Genomic DNA, 16,372 nt, shown 5'->3' with positions numbered 1-16,372 from the left:
AGGGCGACGTGATCGGATGGTCACATATAAAGGAGGCTGGATAGATAATGTGATGTTCGGTTTATGCCACGATTTTTTGTTCATGGGGTCGACATGAATCTGTGACCCTCGGAGGCCGATCGTGGGCACACAGCAGTTTACGGGCGCGGTACCACGGACCCATACTACACTCATCGCAGCAGCGGCACAGCAATGGCTTCTCTGTGGACCCCCATAATGATCCATCAGGACTGGTTATCGCCCGCTTTTCACAACCTCGCCATTCCGAAGGATGTCGCACATCATCAGACGCTTCTCACTGACATTTTCATGAGTCAGTGACTTGTGATTGTCTGCTCAGACCCCTGACATGAGACCCACCGGCGAAATGGGACATCATGGCGGCACGGCTGAGCGATCACGTATGTATGGGGGTGCGGGCGAGATTATGGAGAGGTTTCCTGCTGTTATAGGAATCATCAGCTATTGCCGTTTTTTTTTTTTACTATCTTTGGTCCAGCTTTACAGTCATGTTACATTAATGCATGAGCGCGGACCTTTAAATCAAACGCATAGGACTGCGTCACTTTAGTGCCACCTGCTGGTGGAAAGTGGATTTGATATCTTCAGCACTGTAGTGGATATACATGTGGGAGAAGTGATGCGAGCTGTCAATGGCTGCAAGCAAAACACAAAGCAGCGGCAGGGAGCAGACGCTGGAGCTAGGGATGGCGAATACCTCCTCGGTTTGTTCTTTTAGAGGATTTTGGGGGCCATTTTACTGAAAGCAAACTCGTGCTTCCATCTGCATCCCTAGGAACGCTCAATGCTTGTGCATCCTTTTCCGTGTTTGTGCAAGGTAATGATATCTTCTCTTAAAGGGGGTTGTCTATTCCAAAGCATAGGTGATCAGTATCAGATCAGTGAGGGTCTGACATCCGGCACCTGCTGCACCATTCATGAGGAATGGAGAGAACTTTTTCCTGACACCAAACTGCATTTTCCCTTTTCGAAATAATTGAGGAGGGATTATAGGGTCCATCTCACTTGTTTAACTCAGGCACAAAAAAAATGGTTAAAAGCTGTTAAGATTCAATGGAAAAAAAAGTTACAGTTTAGAAATCAGAAGTTTTAGAACTTGGGAGTTTTGAAATATATAGAAACAGCGACACCTGGTGGTCACAGAGGAGTAATACAACTTAATAAAATGTAATAAAATGTACTTTTCTTATATGAATGAGCTCTTCCTCGTCACTAAACCGCTCATACACAAAAAATAGACAAAATCTACACATCCAACAGATACCCCCAAAGATGTCAGAATTCCAGAATTCATTGTCCAATGGATCTGACAGTAACAAAAAGGAAAACATCAGCGCACATACCGGATACTGCAAAAGTCTCCCCCTCCGTGTCTGTATGGAGCTTGTGCACTGGGCTCAGTCATGGGGGGCAGATAAGGGTCTTCGCCAAACTGTTCCCACAAATCTGAAGCTACAATTGTGCACAATCTTTTACATTTCCCTTCACTGGAGCTGAGGGTCCGAGGCCGCCCCCTGATAACAGCCCATAGCATTATCCTCCTCCATCATCTGTACAGGGGGCACAATGCAGTCAGGGGGGAACGTCCTCCTGGAACCACCAAACCCAGACCCCTCCATCAGATAGAGAAGTGCGATCCGTCACTGCACAGAACAGAGTCCAGTGGTGGCGGCTTTACACCACTCCATCCGACGCTCAGCATTGTGCTTGGTGATGTACGGCTGTGTGCAGCTGCTCGGCCATGGAGCTCCCGGCGGGGGCGCAGTGTTTGTCCTGATACCAGAGGAGGTCTGGACTTTGCAGTTATGGGGTCAGCAGAGCGGTGGTGACCTTTCTGTCCTCTGATCCTCAGGACTCGCGCCCCCCACCCCCCGCTCTGTGACGTTACGGGGTCTCCTCTTCGTGGCTGCGGCTCCTTCTCAGTAATATCACTCACAGATGATGGAGAAGATCCAGGAGGAAGAAATGTTGTGGACGGACTTGTGACCCCGGTGGTCCTATTACAGGCCCGCGCTGGCATCAGGAGCTCCACATAAAGCTGTAACGCAGCAATCCCTCCTATTGGGGGCTACATTGCAAATTGAGAAAAGTTCGGGACATTGGAAGAAAAGAACAAAAATGTTAAATACAAAATTGCTGCATCAATGAGTCTGAAACTGGAAGGCATCAGCCGCTTCACCCGAGGTCTCACCAGTCAGGTGATTAAACTTCTAAGACTCTTCAAATAATTAACTCAACTGGAAAAAAAGTTTTACAGAAGTTTTTCCTTTGTCTCCTGCACTTTACACTTATAGTAACACGATCATAAACTCCCAGAATGCACCGAGCTTAGAAAGTCATATTTCAGCCGGAATCATAAAAGAAGCAGGATGCAGACAAGGTGGCGATGCCCCCGACATGGGAACAATGCTGACGACAAGGTGGCGATGCCCCCGACATGGGAACAATGCTGACGACAAGGTGGCGATGCCCCCGGCATGGGAACAATGCTGACGACAAGGTGGCGATGCCCCCGACATGGGAACAATGCTGACGACAAGGTGGCGATGCCCCCGACATGGGAACAATGCTGACGACAAGGTGGCGATGCCCCCGACATGGGAACAATGCTGGCGACAAGGTGGCGATGCCCCCGACATTGGAACAATGCTGACGACAAGGAGGCGATGCCCCCGGCATGGGAACAATGCTGACGACAAGGTGGCGATGCCCCCGACATGGGAACAATGCTGACGACAAGGCGGCGATGCCCCCGACATTGGAACAATGCTGGCGACAAGGAGGCGATGCCCCCGGCATGGGAACAATGCTGACGACAAGGTGGCGATGCCCCCGACATGGGAACAATGCTGACGACAAGGTGGCGATGCCCCCGACATGGGAACAATGCTGGCGACAAGGTGGCGATGCCCCCGACATGGGAACAATGCTGACGACAAGGTGGCGATGCCCCCGACATGGGAACAATGCTGACGACAAGGTGGCGATGCCCCCGACATGGGAACAATGCTGGCGACAAGGTGGCGATGCCCCCGACATGGGAACAATGCTGACGACAAGGTGGCGATGCCCCCGACATGGGAACAATGCTGGCGACAAGGTGGCGATGCCCCCGACATGGGAACAATGCTGACGACAAGGTGGCGATGCCCCCGACATGGGAATAATGCTGACGACAAGGCGGCGATGCCCCCGACATGGGAACAATGCTGGCGACAAGGTGGCGATGCCCCCGACATGGGAACAATGCTGACGACAAGGTGGCGATGCCCCCGACATGGGAACCATGCTGGCGACAAGGTGGCGAAGCCCCCGACATGGGAACAATGCTGGCGACAAGGTGGCGATGCCCCCGACATGGGAACAATGCTGACGACAAGGTGGCGATGCCCCCGACATGGGAACAATGCTGACGACAAGGTGGCGATGCCCCCGACATGGGAACAATGCTGAGTGTCAGTGACCTGCGAAGGCGGCTGCTAGAACCTGAGCTCTGCGCCATCACCAGGAACATTAGTAACAACCACCGCAGACCGGAGTTAGTAAGAAGCCTCCAGCTGCAGGAAATGTGAAAATATGTGATGTTCCTACCGCTCAGACCCTCAAATGACCGAAAAACTGGGGGTCCACTGACCTCAGCATGCAATGTAGTGCAGCAGCTTCGACCACGGTGGTCACTGGCTCAGCACTTATTTGATCCGTTATACAGTTATGATAGAAAGGGGTCAGGACACGCAGAGCATCGCAGCTGTGATAGAAAGGTGTCAGGACACGCAGAGCATCGCAGCTGTGATAGAAAGGTGTCAGGACACGCAGAGCATCACAGCTGTGATAGAAAGGTGTCAGGACACGCAGAGCATCACAGCTGTGATAGAAAAGGGTCAGGATACGCAGAGCATCGCAGCTGTGATAGAAAGGTGTCAGGACACACAGAGCATCACAGCTGTGATAGAAAGGTGTCAGGACACGCAGAACATCGCAGCTGTGATAGAAAAGGGTCAGGATACGCAGAGCATCGCAGCTGTGATAGAAAGGTGTCAGGACACGCAGAGCATCACAGCTGTGATAGAAAGGTGTCAGGACACGCAGAGCATCGCAGCTGTGATAGAAAGGTGTCAGGACACGCAGAGCATCGCAGCTGTGATAGAAAAGGGTCAGGATACGCAGAGCATCGCAGCTGTGATACAAAAGGGTCAGGATACGCAGAGCATCGCAGCTGTGATAGAAAGGTGTCAGGACACGCAGAGCATCGCAGCTGTGATAGAAAGGGGTCAGGACACGCAGAGCATCGCAGCTGTGATAGAAAGGTGTCAGGACACGCAGAGCATCGCAGCTGTGATAGAAAGGTGTCAGGACACGCAGAGCATCGCAGCTGTGATAGAAAGGGGTCAGGACACGCAGAGCATCGCAGCTGTGATAGAAAGGTGTCAGGACACGCAGAGCATCGCAGCTGTGATAGAAAAGGGTCAGGATACGCAGAGCATCGCAGCTGTGATAGAAAGGTGTCAGGACACACAGAGCATCACAGCTGTGATAGAAAGGTGTCAGGACACGCAGAACATCGCAGCTGTGATAGAAAAGGGTCAGGATACGCAGAGCATCGCAGCTGTGATAGAAAGGTGTCAGGACACGCAGAGCATCACAGCTGTGATACAAAAGGGTCAGGACACGCAGAGCATCGCAGCTGTGATACAAAAGGGTCAGGATACGCAGAGCATCGCAGCTGTGATACAAAAGGGTCAGGATACGCAGAGCATCGCAGCTGTGATAGAAAGGTGTCAGGACACGCAGAGCATCGCAGCTGTGATAGAAAGGTGTCAGGACACGCAGAGCATCGCAGCTGTGATAGAAAGGGGCCAGGGTACGCAGAGCATCACAGCTGTGATAGAAAGGTGTCAGGACACGCAGAGCATCGCAGCTGTGATAGAAAGGGGCCAGGGTACGCAGAGCATCACAGCTGTGATACAAAGGGGTCAGGACACGCAGAGCATCACAGCTGTGATAGATGTCAGGACACGCAGAGCATCGCAGCTGTGATACAAAGGGGTCAGGACACGCAGAGCATCACAGCTATGATAGAAAGGTGTCAGGACACGCAGAGCATCGCAGCTGTGATACAAAGGGGTCAGGACACGCAGAGCATCGCAGCTGTGATAGAAAGGTGTCAGGACACGCAGAGCATCGCAGCTGTGATAGAAAAGGGTCAGGATACGCAGAGCATCGCAGCTGTGATAGAAAGGTGTCAGGACACACAGAGCATCACAGCTGTGATAGAAAGGTGTCAGGACACGCAGAACATCGCAGCTGTGATAGAAAAGGGTCAGGATACGCAGAGCATCGCAGCTGTGATAGAAAGGTGTCAGGACACGCAGAGCATCACAGCTGTGATACAAAAGGGTCAGGACACGCAGAGCATCGCAGCTGTGATACAAAAGGGTCAGGATACGCAGAGCATCGCAGCTGTGATACAAAAGGGTCAGGATACGCAGAGCATCGCAGCTGTGATAGAAAGGTGTCAGGACACGCAGAGCATCGCAGCTGTGATAGAAAGGTGTCAGGACACGCAGAGCATCGCAGCTGTGATAGAAAGGGGCCAGGGTACGCAGAGCATCACAGCTGTGATAGAAAGGTGTCAGGACACGCAGAGCATCGCAGCTGTGATAGAAAGGGGCCAGGGTACGCAGAGCATCACAGCTGTGATACAAAGGGGTCAGGACACGCAGAGCATCACAGCTGTGATAGATGTCAGGACACGCAGAGCATCGCAGCTGTGATACAAAGGGGTCAGGACACGCAGAGCATCACAGCTATGATAGAAAGGTGTCAGGACACGCAGAGCATCGCAGCTGTGATACAAAGGGGTCAGGAGATGAAGAGCATCTCAGCCATCATAGGAAGGCATCCTGATTTTGCACATGGCAGGTGATCGGGGGCGGTGGGTGTGATGTGGATGGAGCTATTCATGTGTGACCCGATGAACCTGCTCACCAGGCTGCTGCTGCTTTGTGACAAGGAACCTGTCGGCTGTGTGTGTTGGGGCGTGACTGTATAAGGGTATGTGTCCACGTTCAGGATTGCATCAGGATTTGGTCAGGATTTTTCATCAGTATTTGTAGCCAAAACCAGGAGTGGAACAATTAGAGGAAAAGTATAATAGAAACATCTGCTCCACTTTTGCATTTATCACCCACTCCTGGTTTTGGCTACAAATACTGATGTAAAATCCTGACCAAATCCTGATGCAATCCTGAACGTGGACACACACCCTAATGCTCCTGTTCCTGGTGTGACGCTGCAGGTGAGCAGAGCTGGCAGTCATCTGTGATAGGCACCGGGTGCAAACTGATCGTCGGATTACAGGTACAGACGGGCAGTAAGTGATGGGGCGTCCTGCTGGGGGATTACATGGATAGCAATGAACAGACTGCCGCGTCCTCAGTGATATCGGGGGCGCCGGAGCATTAGAGCCCAGGTCACACCTGCTCCATGGGGAGGACTCGTAGTGACGGCGGTGTGCGGGGTATCGCCTTATATACGCCCGGGCAGAGATACAGGAGCGGAGAGCAGACGCCGGACCCCCACACAGCGATGGAGGGCGGCACTGTCATAGGGGCAATATATGGTTGGTACAGATAAGGCGCTGTATAAGGGGCACTCTACAGCAGGTATTGTTAAAGGGACACTCTACAGCAGGTATTGTTAAAGGGACACTCTACAGCAGGTATTGTTAAAGGGACACTCTACAGCAGGTATTGTTAAAGGGACACTCTACAGCTGGTATTGTTAAAGGGGCACTCTACAGCTGGTATTGTTAAAGGGGCACTCTACAGCTGGTATTGTTAAAGGGACACGCTACAGCAGGTATTGTTAAAGGGACACGCTACAGCTGGTATTGTTAAAGGGGCACTCTACAGCTGGTATTGTTAAAGGGGCACTCTACAGCAGGTATTGTTAAAGGGACACTCTACAGCAGGTATTGTTAAAGGGACACTCTACAGCAGGTATTGTTAAAGGGACACTCTACAGCAGGTATTGTTAAAGGGACACTCTACAGCAGGTATTGTTAAAGGGACACTCTACAGCAGGTATTGTTAAAGGGACACTCTACAGCAGGTATTGTTAAAGGGACACGCTACAGCTGGTATTGTTAAAGGGGCACTCTACAGCTGGTATTGTTAAAGGGGCACTCTACAGCAGGTATTGTTAAAGGGACACTCTACAGCAGGTATTGTTAAAGGGACACTCTACACCTGGTATTGTTAAAGGGGCACGCTACAGCTGGTATTGTTAAAGGGGCACGCTACAGCTGGTATTGTTAAAGGGGCACTCTACAGCTGGTATTGTTAAAGGGGCACTCTACAGCTGGTATTGTTAAAGGGGCACTCTACAGCTGGTATTGTTAAAGGGGCACGCTACAGCAGGTATTGTTAAAGGGGCACGCTACAGCAGGTATTGTTAAAGGGGCACTCTACAGCTGGTATTGTTAAAGGGGCACTCTACAGCTGGTATTGTTAAAGGGGCACTCTACAGCTGGTATTGTTAAAGGGGCAGGCTACAGCTGGTATTGTTAAAGGGGCACTCTACAGCTGGTATTGTTAAAGGGGCACTCTACAGCTGGTATTGTTAAAGGGGCACTCTACAGCTGGTATTGTTAAAGGGGCAGGCTACAGCTGGTATTGTTAAAGGGGCACTCTACAGCTGGTATTGTTAAAGGGGCACTCTACAGCAGGTATTGTTAAAGGGACACTCTACAGCAGGTATTGTTAAAGGGACACTCTACACCTGGTATTGTTAAAGGGGCACTCTACAGCTGGTATTGTTAAAGGGGCACGCTACAGCTGGTATTGTTAAAGGGGCACTCTACAGCTGGTATTGTTAAAGGGGCACTCTACAGCTGGTATTGTTAAAGGGGCACTCTACAGCTGGTATTGTTAAAGGGGCACGCTACAGCAGGTATTGTTAAAGGGGCACGCTACAGCAGGTATTGTTAAAGGGGCACTCTACAGCTGGTATTGTTAAAGGGGCACTCTACAGCTGGTATTGTTAAAGGGGCAGGCTACAGCTGGTATTGTTAAAGGGGCACTCTACAGCTGGTATTGTTAAAGGGGCACTCTACAGCTGGTATTGTTAAAGGGGCACTCTACAGCAGGTATTGTTAAAGGGACACTCTACAGCTGGTATTGTTAAAGGGGCACGCTACAGCAGGTATTGTTAAAGGGACACTCTACAGCTGGTATTGTTAAAGGGGCACTCTACAGCTGGTATTGTTAAAGGGGCACTCTACAGCTGGTATTGTTAAAGGGGCACGCTACAGCAGGTATTGTTAAAGGGGCACTCTACAGCAGGTATTGTTAAAGGGACACTCTACAGCTGGTATTGTTAAAGGGGCACTCTACAGCTGGTATTGTTAAAGGGGCACTCTACAGCAGGTATTGTTAAAGGGGCACTCTACAGCAGGTATTGTTAAAGGGACACTCTACAGCTGGTATTGTTAAAGGGACACTCTACAGCAGGTATTGTTAAAGGGGCACTCTACAGCAGGTATTGTTAAAGGGACACTCTACAGCTGGTATTGTTAAAGGGACACGCTACAGCTGGTATTGTTAAAGGGACACTCTACAGCAGGTATTGTTAAAGGGACACTCTACAGCTGGTATTGTTAAAGGGGCACGCTACAGCTGGTATTGTTAAAGGGGCACTCTACAGCTGGTATTGTTAAAGGGACACTCTACAGCTGGTATTGTTAAAGGGGCACACTACAGCTGGTATTGTTAAAGGGGCACACTACAGCTGGTATTGTTAAAGGGGCAGGCTACAGCTGGTATTGTTAAAGGGACACTCTACAGCAGGTATTGTTAAAGGGGCACTCTACAGCTGGTATTGTTAAAGGGACACTCTACAGCAGGCATTGTTAAAGGAGCACTCTACAGCTGGTATTGTTAAAGGGACACTCTACAGCTATTATTCTCCGGCTGGCACTCTCGGTCATGGCCAGTATTCACACATTACCTCAGGGCACTCACGTCACGCAGCAGGAAGAGATTTACAGTAACTCCTAGAAAACTTCCAAACCAATGGCCGCCGCGTTCCTCCATGCCGGCGACAGTTGGGGTGACGTCATTAGTCTGCGCCCCTCCCGGAAGTGTCAGAGTAGAGCGCCCCCTGGCCGCGCACTGTGGGCGGAGCGGTGTGGCGCCCTCTTGTGGCCGGAGTGCAGAGTGCGCTGTATATATCGCTGTGCCGCCGCCGCCGTCCTCACCTCCCTCTGTCCGCCATGCACAGGGCTCTGAAGCGCTCCGGTATCCTGAGGATGGCGCTGTCCGGGGAGCAGGAGAAGGGGGCAGGAGAGGCCTTCGTGGTGCGGGCAGTGAAGATCGCCCTGGTGGTCCTGCTCTACTGGTTCATCTCCATCACCATGGTGTTCCTGAACAAGTACCTGCTGGACTCCCCGGTGCTCCGCCTGGACGCCCCGCTCTTCGTCACCTTCTTCCAGTGCCTGGTGACCGTGCTGCTGTGTAAGGGGCTGAGCCTGCTGGCCCTGCTGCTCCCGGGGGGCTCCGTGGACTTCCCCTCCGTCCGCTTCGACCTGAAGGTCCTGCGGAGCGTCCTGCCGCTGTCCGTGGTCTTCATCGGCATGATCACCTTCAACAACCTGTGCCTCAAGTACCTCGGCGTGGCCTTCTACACCGTGGGCCGCTGCCTCAGCACCGTCTTCAACGTGCTCCTGTCCTACGTCTTACTGAAGCAGACCACCTCACCGTCCGCCCTGCTGTCCTGCGGGGTCATCCTAGGTAAGACCCCCACCCCGGCGCGCGCCCACTCGACAACTTATAAAACTTAACTTATAAAACTTTCTACAATACTTTGAGGGGTTTTATTTGTTAGATTTCTCCCATTGATAGACACCCCCTACACCCCAATAATCCGAGTTCTCTTATCCTGTGAATATCACATAAATGACACTTTAAAGGGGATGTCCGGAGCCGCTCTTCCACGTTGGGTAGATGATGCCCACGTCCTGGCAGACATCACATCCTCACTGCCATTTACCCCTTGATAGGTGCCGGATTAACCCTTGACTATAATACGGGCATTATTGAGGTTGTTTATTTTCTGATCCTCTTCTCTCCCCTCACAGGAGGCTTTTGGCTGGGCATAGACCAAGAGGGCGCAGAAGGCACCCTGTCCTGGACTGGCATTTTCTTCGGTGTCCTGGCCAGTCTGTGTGTGTCCCTGAACGCCATTTACACCAAAAAAGTCCTTCCGGCCGTAGACGGCAGCATCTGGCGCCTGACTTTCTACAACAACGTGAACGCCTGCTTCCTCTTCTTGCCCCTTCTGCTCGTGTTCGGGGAGCTGAGCACCCTCAGTGCCTTCGACAAGCTTTACTCCTCCTACTTCTGGGGCATGATGACCCTCGGGGGCATTTTTGGCTTTGCTATCGGCTACGTGACTGGTTTGCAGATTAAATTCACCAGCCCTCTCACCCACAACATCTCTGGCACTGCCAAGGCCTGTGCCCAGACTGTCCTGGCCGTATCATACTACCAGCAGACTAAGAGTTTCCTGTGGTGGACCAGCAATGTAATGGTGCTCGGCGGGTCCTTCTGCTACACGTGGGTGAAAGGTCTGGAAATGAAGAATACACAAGATCCGGATGAGGCGGCGAACAGTAACGAGGAGAAAAGTTCTCCAGGGGTGTAATGCCCGTTCCTGGAGCCACCCGGACTGATGTGTATGGGAACGGATTGTCTCCTTCTTCTGAACTGGGTTCTGTATGTGTCTCCTGTGTACATACAGATGACGGACCCCGGGGGGGTCACACCCAATATGGCCACTGTTACAGCTCCCGTGGTGGTTGGCATCCCACTTTCCCAGAGGCCAGAATGGTAAATCTGTCCTGTTTCTGTATTAGGCCGGAGTCACACATGCGAGAAACACGTCCGTCTCTCGCATGTGAACAGCAAGCTGTGGCGCCGGCACTTGGAAGCGGAGCGTGCGGCTCCATGTGTTACTATGCGGCCGCACGCTCCGCTCCGAAGTGCCGGCGCCAGAGCTTGCTGTTCACATGCGAGAGACGGACGTGTTTCTCGCATGTGTGACTCCGGCCTTAGAGGTAGACCTGGGGGTCTCGATCAGGAGCGCACAGCTCCCCTGACTCGTATCTTTCTGTGCCCTGGATGATTGACAGTTTGGACCAGTAGCATGGTTGTGCTGCTTGGCCAAACTATGCTCCCTCCAGTGGTGCTGGCAGAGGTAACGTTACCTCTGCAGCATCGGAAGAGCGCAGAGGCTGAATCCAGCAAGCTTCAGAGCAGCGCTTACAAGATCTATTCTAAGCGCTGTGCCCCCTGCCTACGAGACCCCCGCTGACAGACTGCACAGGTGACCAGTAACCTAAGCAACTATCAGTAAAAATGCCTCCATTCTTGAGAATGGAGAGGCCGTCTGATGACAAGTAAAATGCAAAGTTGCTCCTTCCTACCAACTCTGCAATGTTACCCCTTTACGATGATGAGACAACCCCTTTAATCGCATAAGTAAGCAGATTCGCCATTCAAGGGTCCTGGAAAAGCTGGGCTGGGGGGGGAAGGGATTCATGCTTGCTGCAGAAAGGTAGATTGGTGCAGAATTTCTATTGCGTACATTACGCCATATGTGAATCCCCCCGCCCCCCAATAACAAATATGGCTGCTACTCACAAAACCACAGAGTCACATTATAAGGCAAGCGAGCCGCCTGTGGCTCCTCCAATCTCGTGCTCTTCAGACTTTCCATCCAGTATGGAAGAAAACTCCGTTTTGTGACAGTAAGAGTTGTCATGGGACCATAATGAGGTCATTCAGGTTTGCTAGAAACTGTTTAATTATTTTTTTTATTTTCACAAATTGACGATGATTCTATGAAGATAATTGCACTTAATTTTTCATTTTTTGTTTGGGATTAGGAAAACATGGCAGCTTTCTCCCCCCTGTCTCCAGGTCTTGTCTGATACTGCAACTCAGACCGTTCAACAGAGCTGTAATACCAGGCACTACCTGCAGGGCGGCGCTATTTTTTTGCAGAAAGCCGCTATGTTTCCTGTATGTTCCCCTTTAGTATTTAGGGCGGTTACGTGGCATATGGTGGTCGCACGGGTCGAAATGAATCATTAACGTTTACAATGAAGGAACTAGAATCTTCTAGAAGTCGCTGCTGTTTTTACGTAGGATTTCTTACAATTATATAAAAAAAAAAATGCACTTGTACCTCTGAATCTCTGCTGTGAATGACGCTGATTTGTATAAAACTTTATTCATACTGTTTGCTCTCAGGTGGGTGACGGTTATCAGGCGGCGTCTTGTGTCAAGGACCATCTGTTACTGAGAAACCAGTGTTTAACTTGATATGCAAATGAGGCTAAAGTGCTTTGGCTGTGTTGAAGCACTTTTCAAGACTGTCACTCCAGCTCTAATCCCCACCCACCTCGGTCTTCTCCAGCTTCACTGACTGCTCTTTTACTGTGTGACATGAATTTAGCGAGTTGCGTCTCTGCCGGTAATACGGGCTGGGTGAGAGCCATCTGCACATCTCTCCCTGTAATATAGGCTGGATGTGAGCTCTGTGTGTCTCTCCCAGTAATATAGGCTGGATGTGAGCTCTGTGTGTCTCTCCCAGTAATATAGGCTGGATGTGAGCTCTGTGCGTCTCTCCCAGTAATATAGGCTGGATGTGAGCTCTGTGCGTCTCTCCCAGTAATATAGGCTGGATGTGAAGTCTATGCGTCTCTCCCAGTAATATAGGCTGGATGTGAGCTCTGTGTGTCTCTCCCAGTAATATAGGCTGGATGTGAGCTCTGTGTGTCTCTCCCAGTAATATAGGCTGGATGTGAGCTCTGTGCGTCTCTCCCAGTAATATAGGCTGGATGTGAGCTCTGTGCGTCTCTCCCAGTAATATAGGCTGGATGTGAGCTCTGTGTGTCTCTCCCAGTAATATAGGCTGGATGGTAGCTCTGTGCATCTCTCCCAGTAATATAGGCTGGATGTGAGGCCTGCATCTCTCCCAGTAATATAGGCTGGATGTGAGCTCTGTGCATCTCTCCCAGTAATATAGGCTGGATGGTAGCTCTGTGTGTCTCCCCCAGTAATATAGGCTGGATGTGAGCTCTGTGCATCTCTCCCAGTAATATAGGCTGGATGTGAGGTCTGTGTACCTCCCCCAGTAATATAGGCTGGATGTGAGCTCTGTGCATCTCTCCCAGTAATACAGGCTGGATGTGAGGTCTGTGCATCTCTCCTAGTAATATAGGCTGGATGTGAGGTCTGTGCATCTCTCCCAGTAATATAGGCTGGATGTGAGGTCTGTGCATCTCTCCCAGTAACATAGGCTGCCCAATAATCATTTGATTGTTTTGTAACTTTCCTCCCTTCCTCTAGTACAATCAGAGTGTTAATGTTTTACCGGTTGCAGAACTTGAATAGGCGTAAACCTGAAATACCGAAGACTAACAATGGGCCCTGAGCGGATGGAGCGAAATCAGCTGGAATTTATGACCAAGATCCAGCGCAGATATGACCTTCCCCCAACACAGCCATAAGACACTGCAAGATCCTGTGTGCAATATTAAAGGTGCGATAGGTCCCTAAGACCCCCGGTCCATGTGCCGTACAGCCGGGGGAATGAACTCTTCCCATATCTCACGGGAAAGAAAGTAGATCAGTTGTGGATTTTTTTCTTCTTTGCATTGTATGGTGACATTCTGCGGAGTATTCGCTTGCAGAAAATCCTGTTGCAGTGTAGTGCGTGATTAATAAATCTCATCTACACCGCGCAAAATATATCTGTAGCGTAAAATGACCGGGATTGAGAGCAGCAGCGAATACAAAGCCTGAAATGCGCTGCTCCGTGGCACTGACAATTCCAAGTGAGAACGCAACCTGACGGAACACTACACTACTAGGCTATGTGCACACGTAAGAAAAGAAGTGCAGAATATTCTGCACAAAATCCGCAGCTCCTGGCAGAGTCCGCAGCCGCGGATTTGCCACGTTTTTTGTGCGGTTTTTATGCGGAATTGATGCAGATTTTCCACTGCGGATTTTTAACATGGAGGGGTGCAGAAACGCTGCAGATCAGCACAAAAGAAGTGACATACACTTCTTTGAAATCCACAGCAATTCCGCACTGATTTTTCCGCACCATCTGCACATCATTTTTTTTTTTTCACCCATTAACCCCTTTCTGACATGGGACGTACTATCCCGTCGAGGTGGGGTGGGCCCCCATGACCACGGACGGGATAGTACGTCCAGCGTGATCGGCGGCGCTCACAGAGGGAGCGCGGCCGGGTGTCAGCTGCCTATTGCAGCTGACATCCGGCACTATGTGCCAGGAGCGGTCACGGACCGCCCCCGGCACATTAACCCCTGGCACACCGCGATCAAAGATGATCGCGATGTGCCGGCGGTGCAGGGAAGCACCGCGCAGGGAGGGGGCTCCCTGCGGGCTTCCCTGAGCCCCCCGCAGCAACGCGATGTGATCGCGTTGCTGCGAGGGTCTTACCTCCCTCCCTGCCTGCTCCAGCCCCGGATCCAAGATGGCCGCAGATCCGGGTCCTGCAGGGAGGGAGGTGGCTTCACAGAGCCTGCTCAGAGCAGGCACTGTGAAGTCTGCAGCGCTGCATGTCAGATCAGTGATCTGACAGAGTGCTGTGCAAACTGTCAGCTCACCGATCTGTGATGTCCCCCCGGGACAAAGTAAAAAAGTTAAAAAAATTTTTTTCCAAATGTGTAAAAAATAAATAAAAAAAAAATATTCCTAAATAATGAAAAAAAAATATATATTATTCCCATAAATACATTTCTTTATCTAAATTAATAAAAAAAAACAATAAAAGTACATATATTTAGTATCGCCGCGTCCGTAACGGCCCGACCTATAAAACTGTCCCATTAGTTAACCCCTTCAGTAAACACCGTAAGAAAAAAAAAAAAGAGGCAAAAAACGACGCTTTATTATCATACCGCCGAACAAAAAGTGGAATAACACGCGATCAAAAGGACAGATATAAATAACCATGGTACCGCTGAAAGCGTCATATTGTCCCGAAAAAAACGAGCTGCCATACAGCATCATCAGCAAAAAAATAAAAAAGTTATAGTCCTGAGAATAAAGCGATGCCAAAATAATTATTTTTTCTATAAAATAGTTTTTATCGAATAAAAGCGCCAAAACATAAAAAAGTGATATAAATGAGGTGTCGCTGTAATCGTACTGACCCGAAGAATAAAACTGATTTATCAATTTTACCAAACGCGGAACGGTATAAACGCCTCCCCCAAAATAAATTCATGAATAGCTGGTTTTTGGTCATTCTGTCTCACAAAAATCGGAATAAAATGCGATCAAAAAATGTCACGTGCCCGAAAATGTTACCAATAAAAACGTCAACTCGTCCTGCAAAAAACAAGACTTCACATGACTCTGTGGACCAAAATATGGAAAAATTATAGCTCTCAAAATGTGGTAACGCAAAAAATATTTTTTGCAATAAAAAGCGTCTTTCAGTGTGTGACGGCTGCCAATCATAAAAATCCGCTAAAAAACCCGCTATAAAAGTAAATCAAACCCCCCTTCATCACCTACTTAGTTAGGGAAAAATTTAAAAAATGTATTTATTTCCATTTTCCCATTAGGGTTAGGGCAAGGGCTAGGGCTAGGGCTAGGGTTAGGGTTAGGGCTACAGTTACAGTTAGGGTTTAGATTACATTTACGGTTGGGAATAGGGTTGGGATTAGGGTTAGGGGTGTGTCAGGGTTAGAGGTGTGGTTAGGGTTACCGTTGGAATTAGGGTTAGGGGTGTGTATGGATTAGGGTTTCAGTTATAATTGGGGGGTTTCCACTGTTTAGGCACATCAGGGGCTCTCCAAAAGCGACATGGCGTCCGATCTCAATTCCAGCCAATTCTGCGTTGAAAAAGTAAAACAGTGCTTCTTCCCTTCCGAGCTCTCCCGTGTGCCCAAACAGGGGTTTACCCCAACATATGGGGTATCAGCGTACTCAGGACAAATAGGACAACAACTTTTGGGGTCCAATTTCTCCTGTTACCCTTGGGAAAATACAAAACTGGGGGCTAAAAAATAATTTTTGTGGGAAAAAAAAGATTTTTTATTTTCACAGCTCTGCGTTACAAACTGTAGTGAAACACTTGGGGGTTCAAAGCTCTCACAACACATCTAGATGAGTTCCTTAAGGGGTCTAGTTTCCAAAATGGTGTCACTTGTGGGGGGTTTCTACTGTTTAGGTACATTAGGGGCTCTGCAAACGCAATGTGACACCTGCAGACCATTCCATCTAAGTCTGCAATCAAATG

At 49.8% G+C, this 16,372-nt stretch overlaps 1 protein-coding gene across 4 annotated transcripts; it reads left to right on the top strand.

The window, feature by feature from the left end:
• Nucleotides 1-6,274: 6,274 nt before the first annotated feature.
• Nucleotides 6,275-10,997, top strand: SLC35C1 (solute carrier family 35 member C1). 4 transcript variants are annotated; one of them, XM_069739568.1, is made up of 3 exons: nt 6,275-6,381; nt 9,304-9,812; nt 10,160-10,996. In XM_069739568.1, the coding sequence occupies exons 2-3, from the start codon at nt 9,332-9,334 to the stop codon at nt 10,723-10,725; spliced, it is 1,047 nt and encodes a 348-aa protein (XP_069595669.1). In that variant the 5' UTR covers nt 6,275-6,381; nt 9,304-9,331; the 3' UTR covers nt 10,726-10,996. The 4 variants fall into 4 exon arrangements, with proteins under 4 accessions (XP_069595669.1, XP_069595671.1, XP_069595670.1 ...); XM_069739570.1 differs by having other exon boundaries at nt 6,298-6,319; XM_069739569.1 differs by having other exon boundaries at nt 6,347-6,394; nt 10,160-10,997.
• Nucleotides 10,998-16,372: the final 5,375 nt, after the last annotated feature.

Source organism: Ranitomeya imitator, chromosome 9 (assembly GCF_032444005.1).
Source record: "Ranitomeya imitator isolate aRanImi1 chromosome 9, aRanImi1.pri, whole genome shotgun sequence".
Lineage (NCBI taxonomy): Eukaryota > Metazoa > Chordata > Amphibia > Anura > Dendrobatidae > Ranitomeya > Ranitomeya imitator.
Note: the sequence above shows the minus strand (reverse complement) of the source record. Positions and strands in the feature narration are given on the sequence as shown.

Bases quoted from the DNA above. Each gene is read 5' to 3' on its own strand.
- SLC35C1 (XM_069739566.1), top strand. From the start codon at position 9,296: ATGCACAGGGCTCTGAAGCGCTCCGGTATCCTGAGGATGGCGCTGTCC. The intron at 9,813-10,159 runs GTAAGACCCCCA...CTCCCCTCACAG, and splicing joins GTCCTGCGGGGTCATCCTAG to GAGGCTTTTGGCTGGGCATA.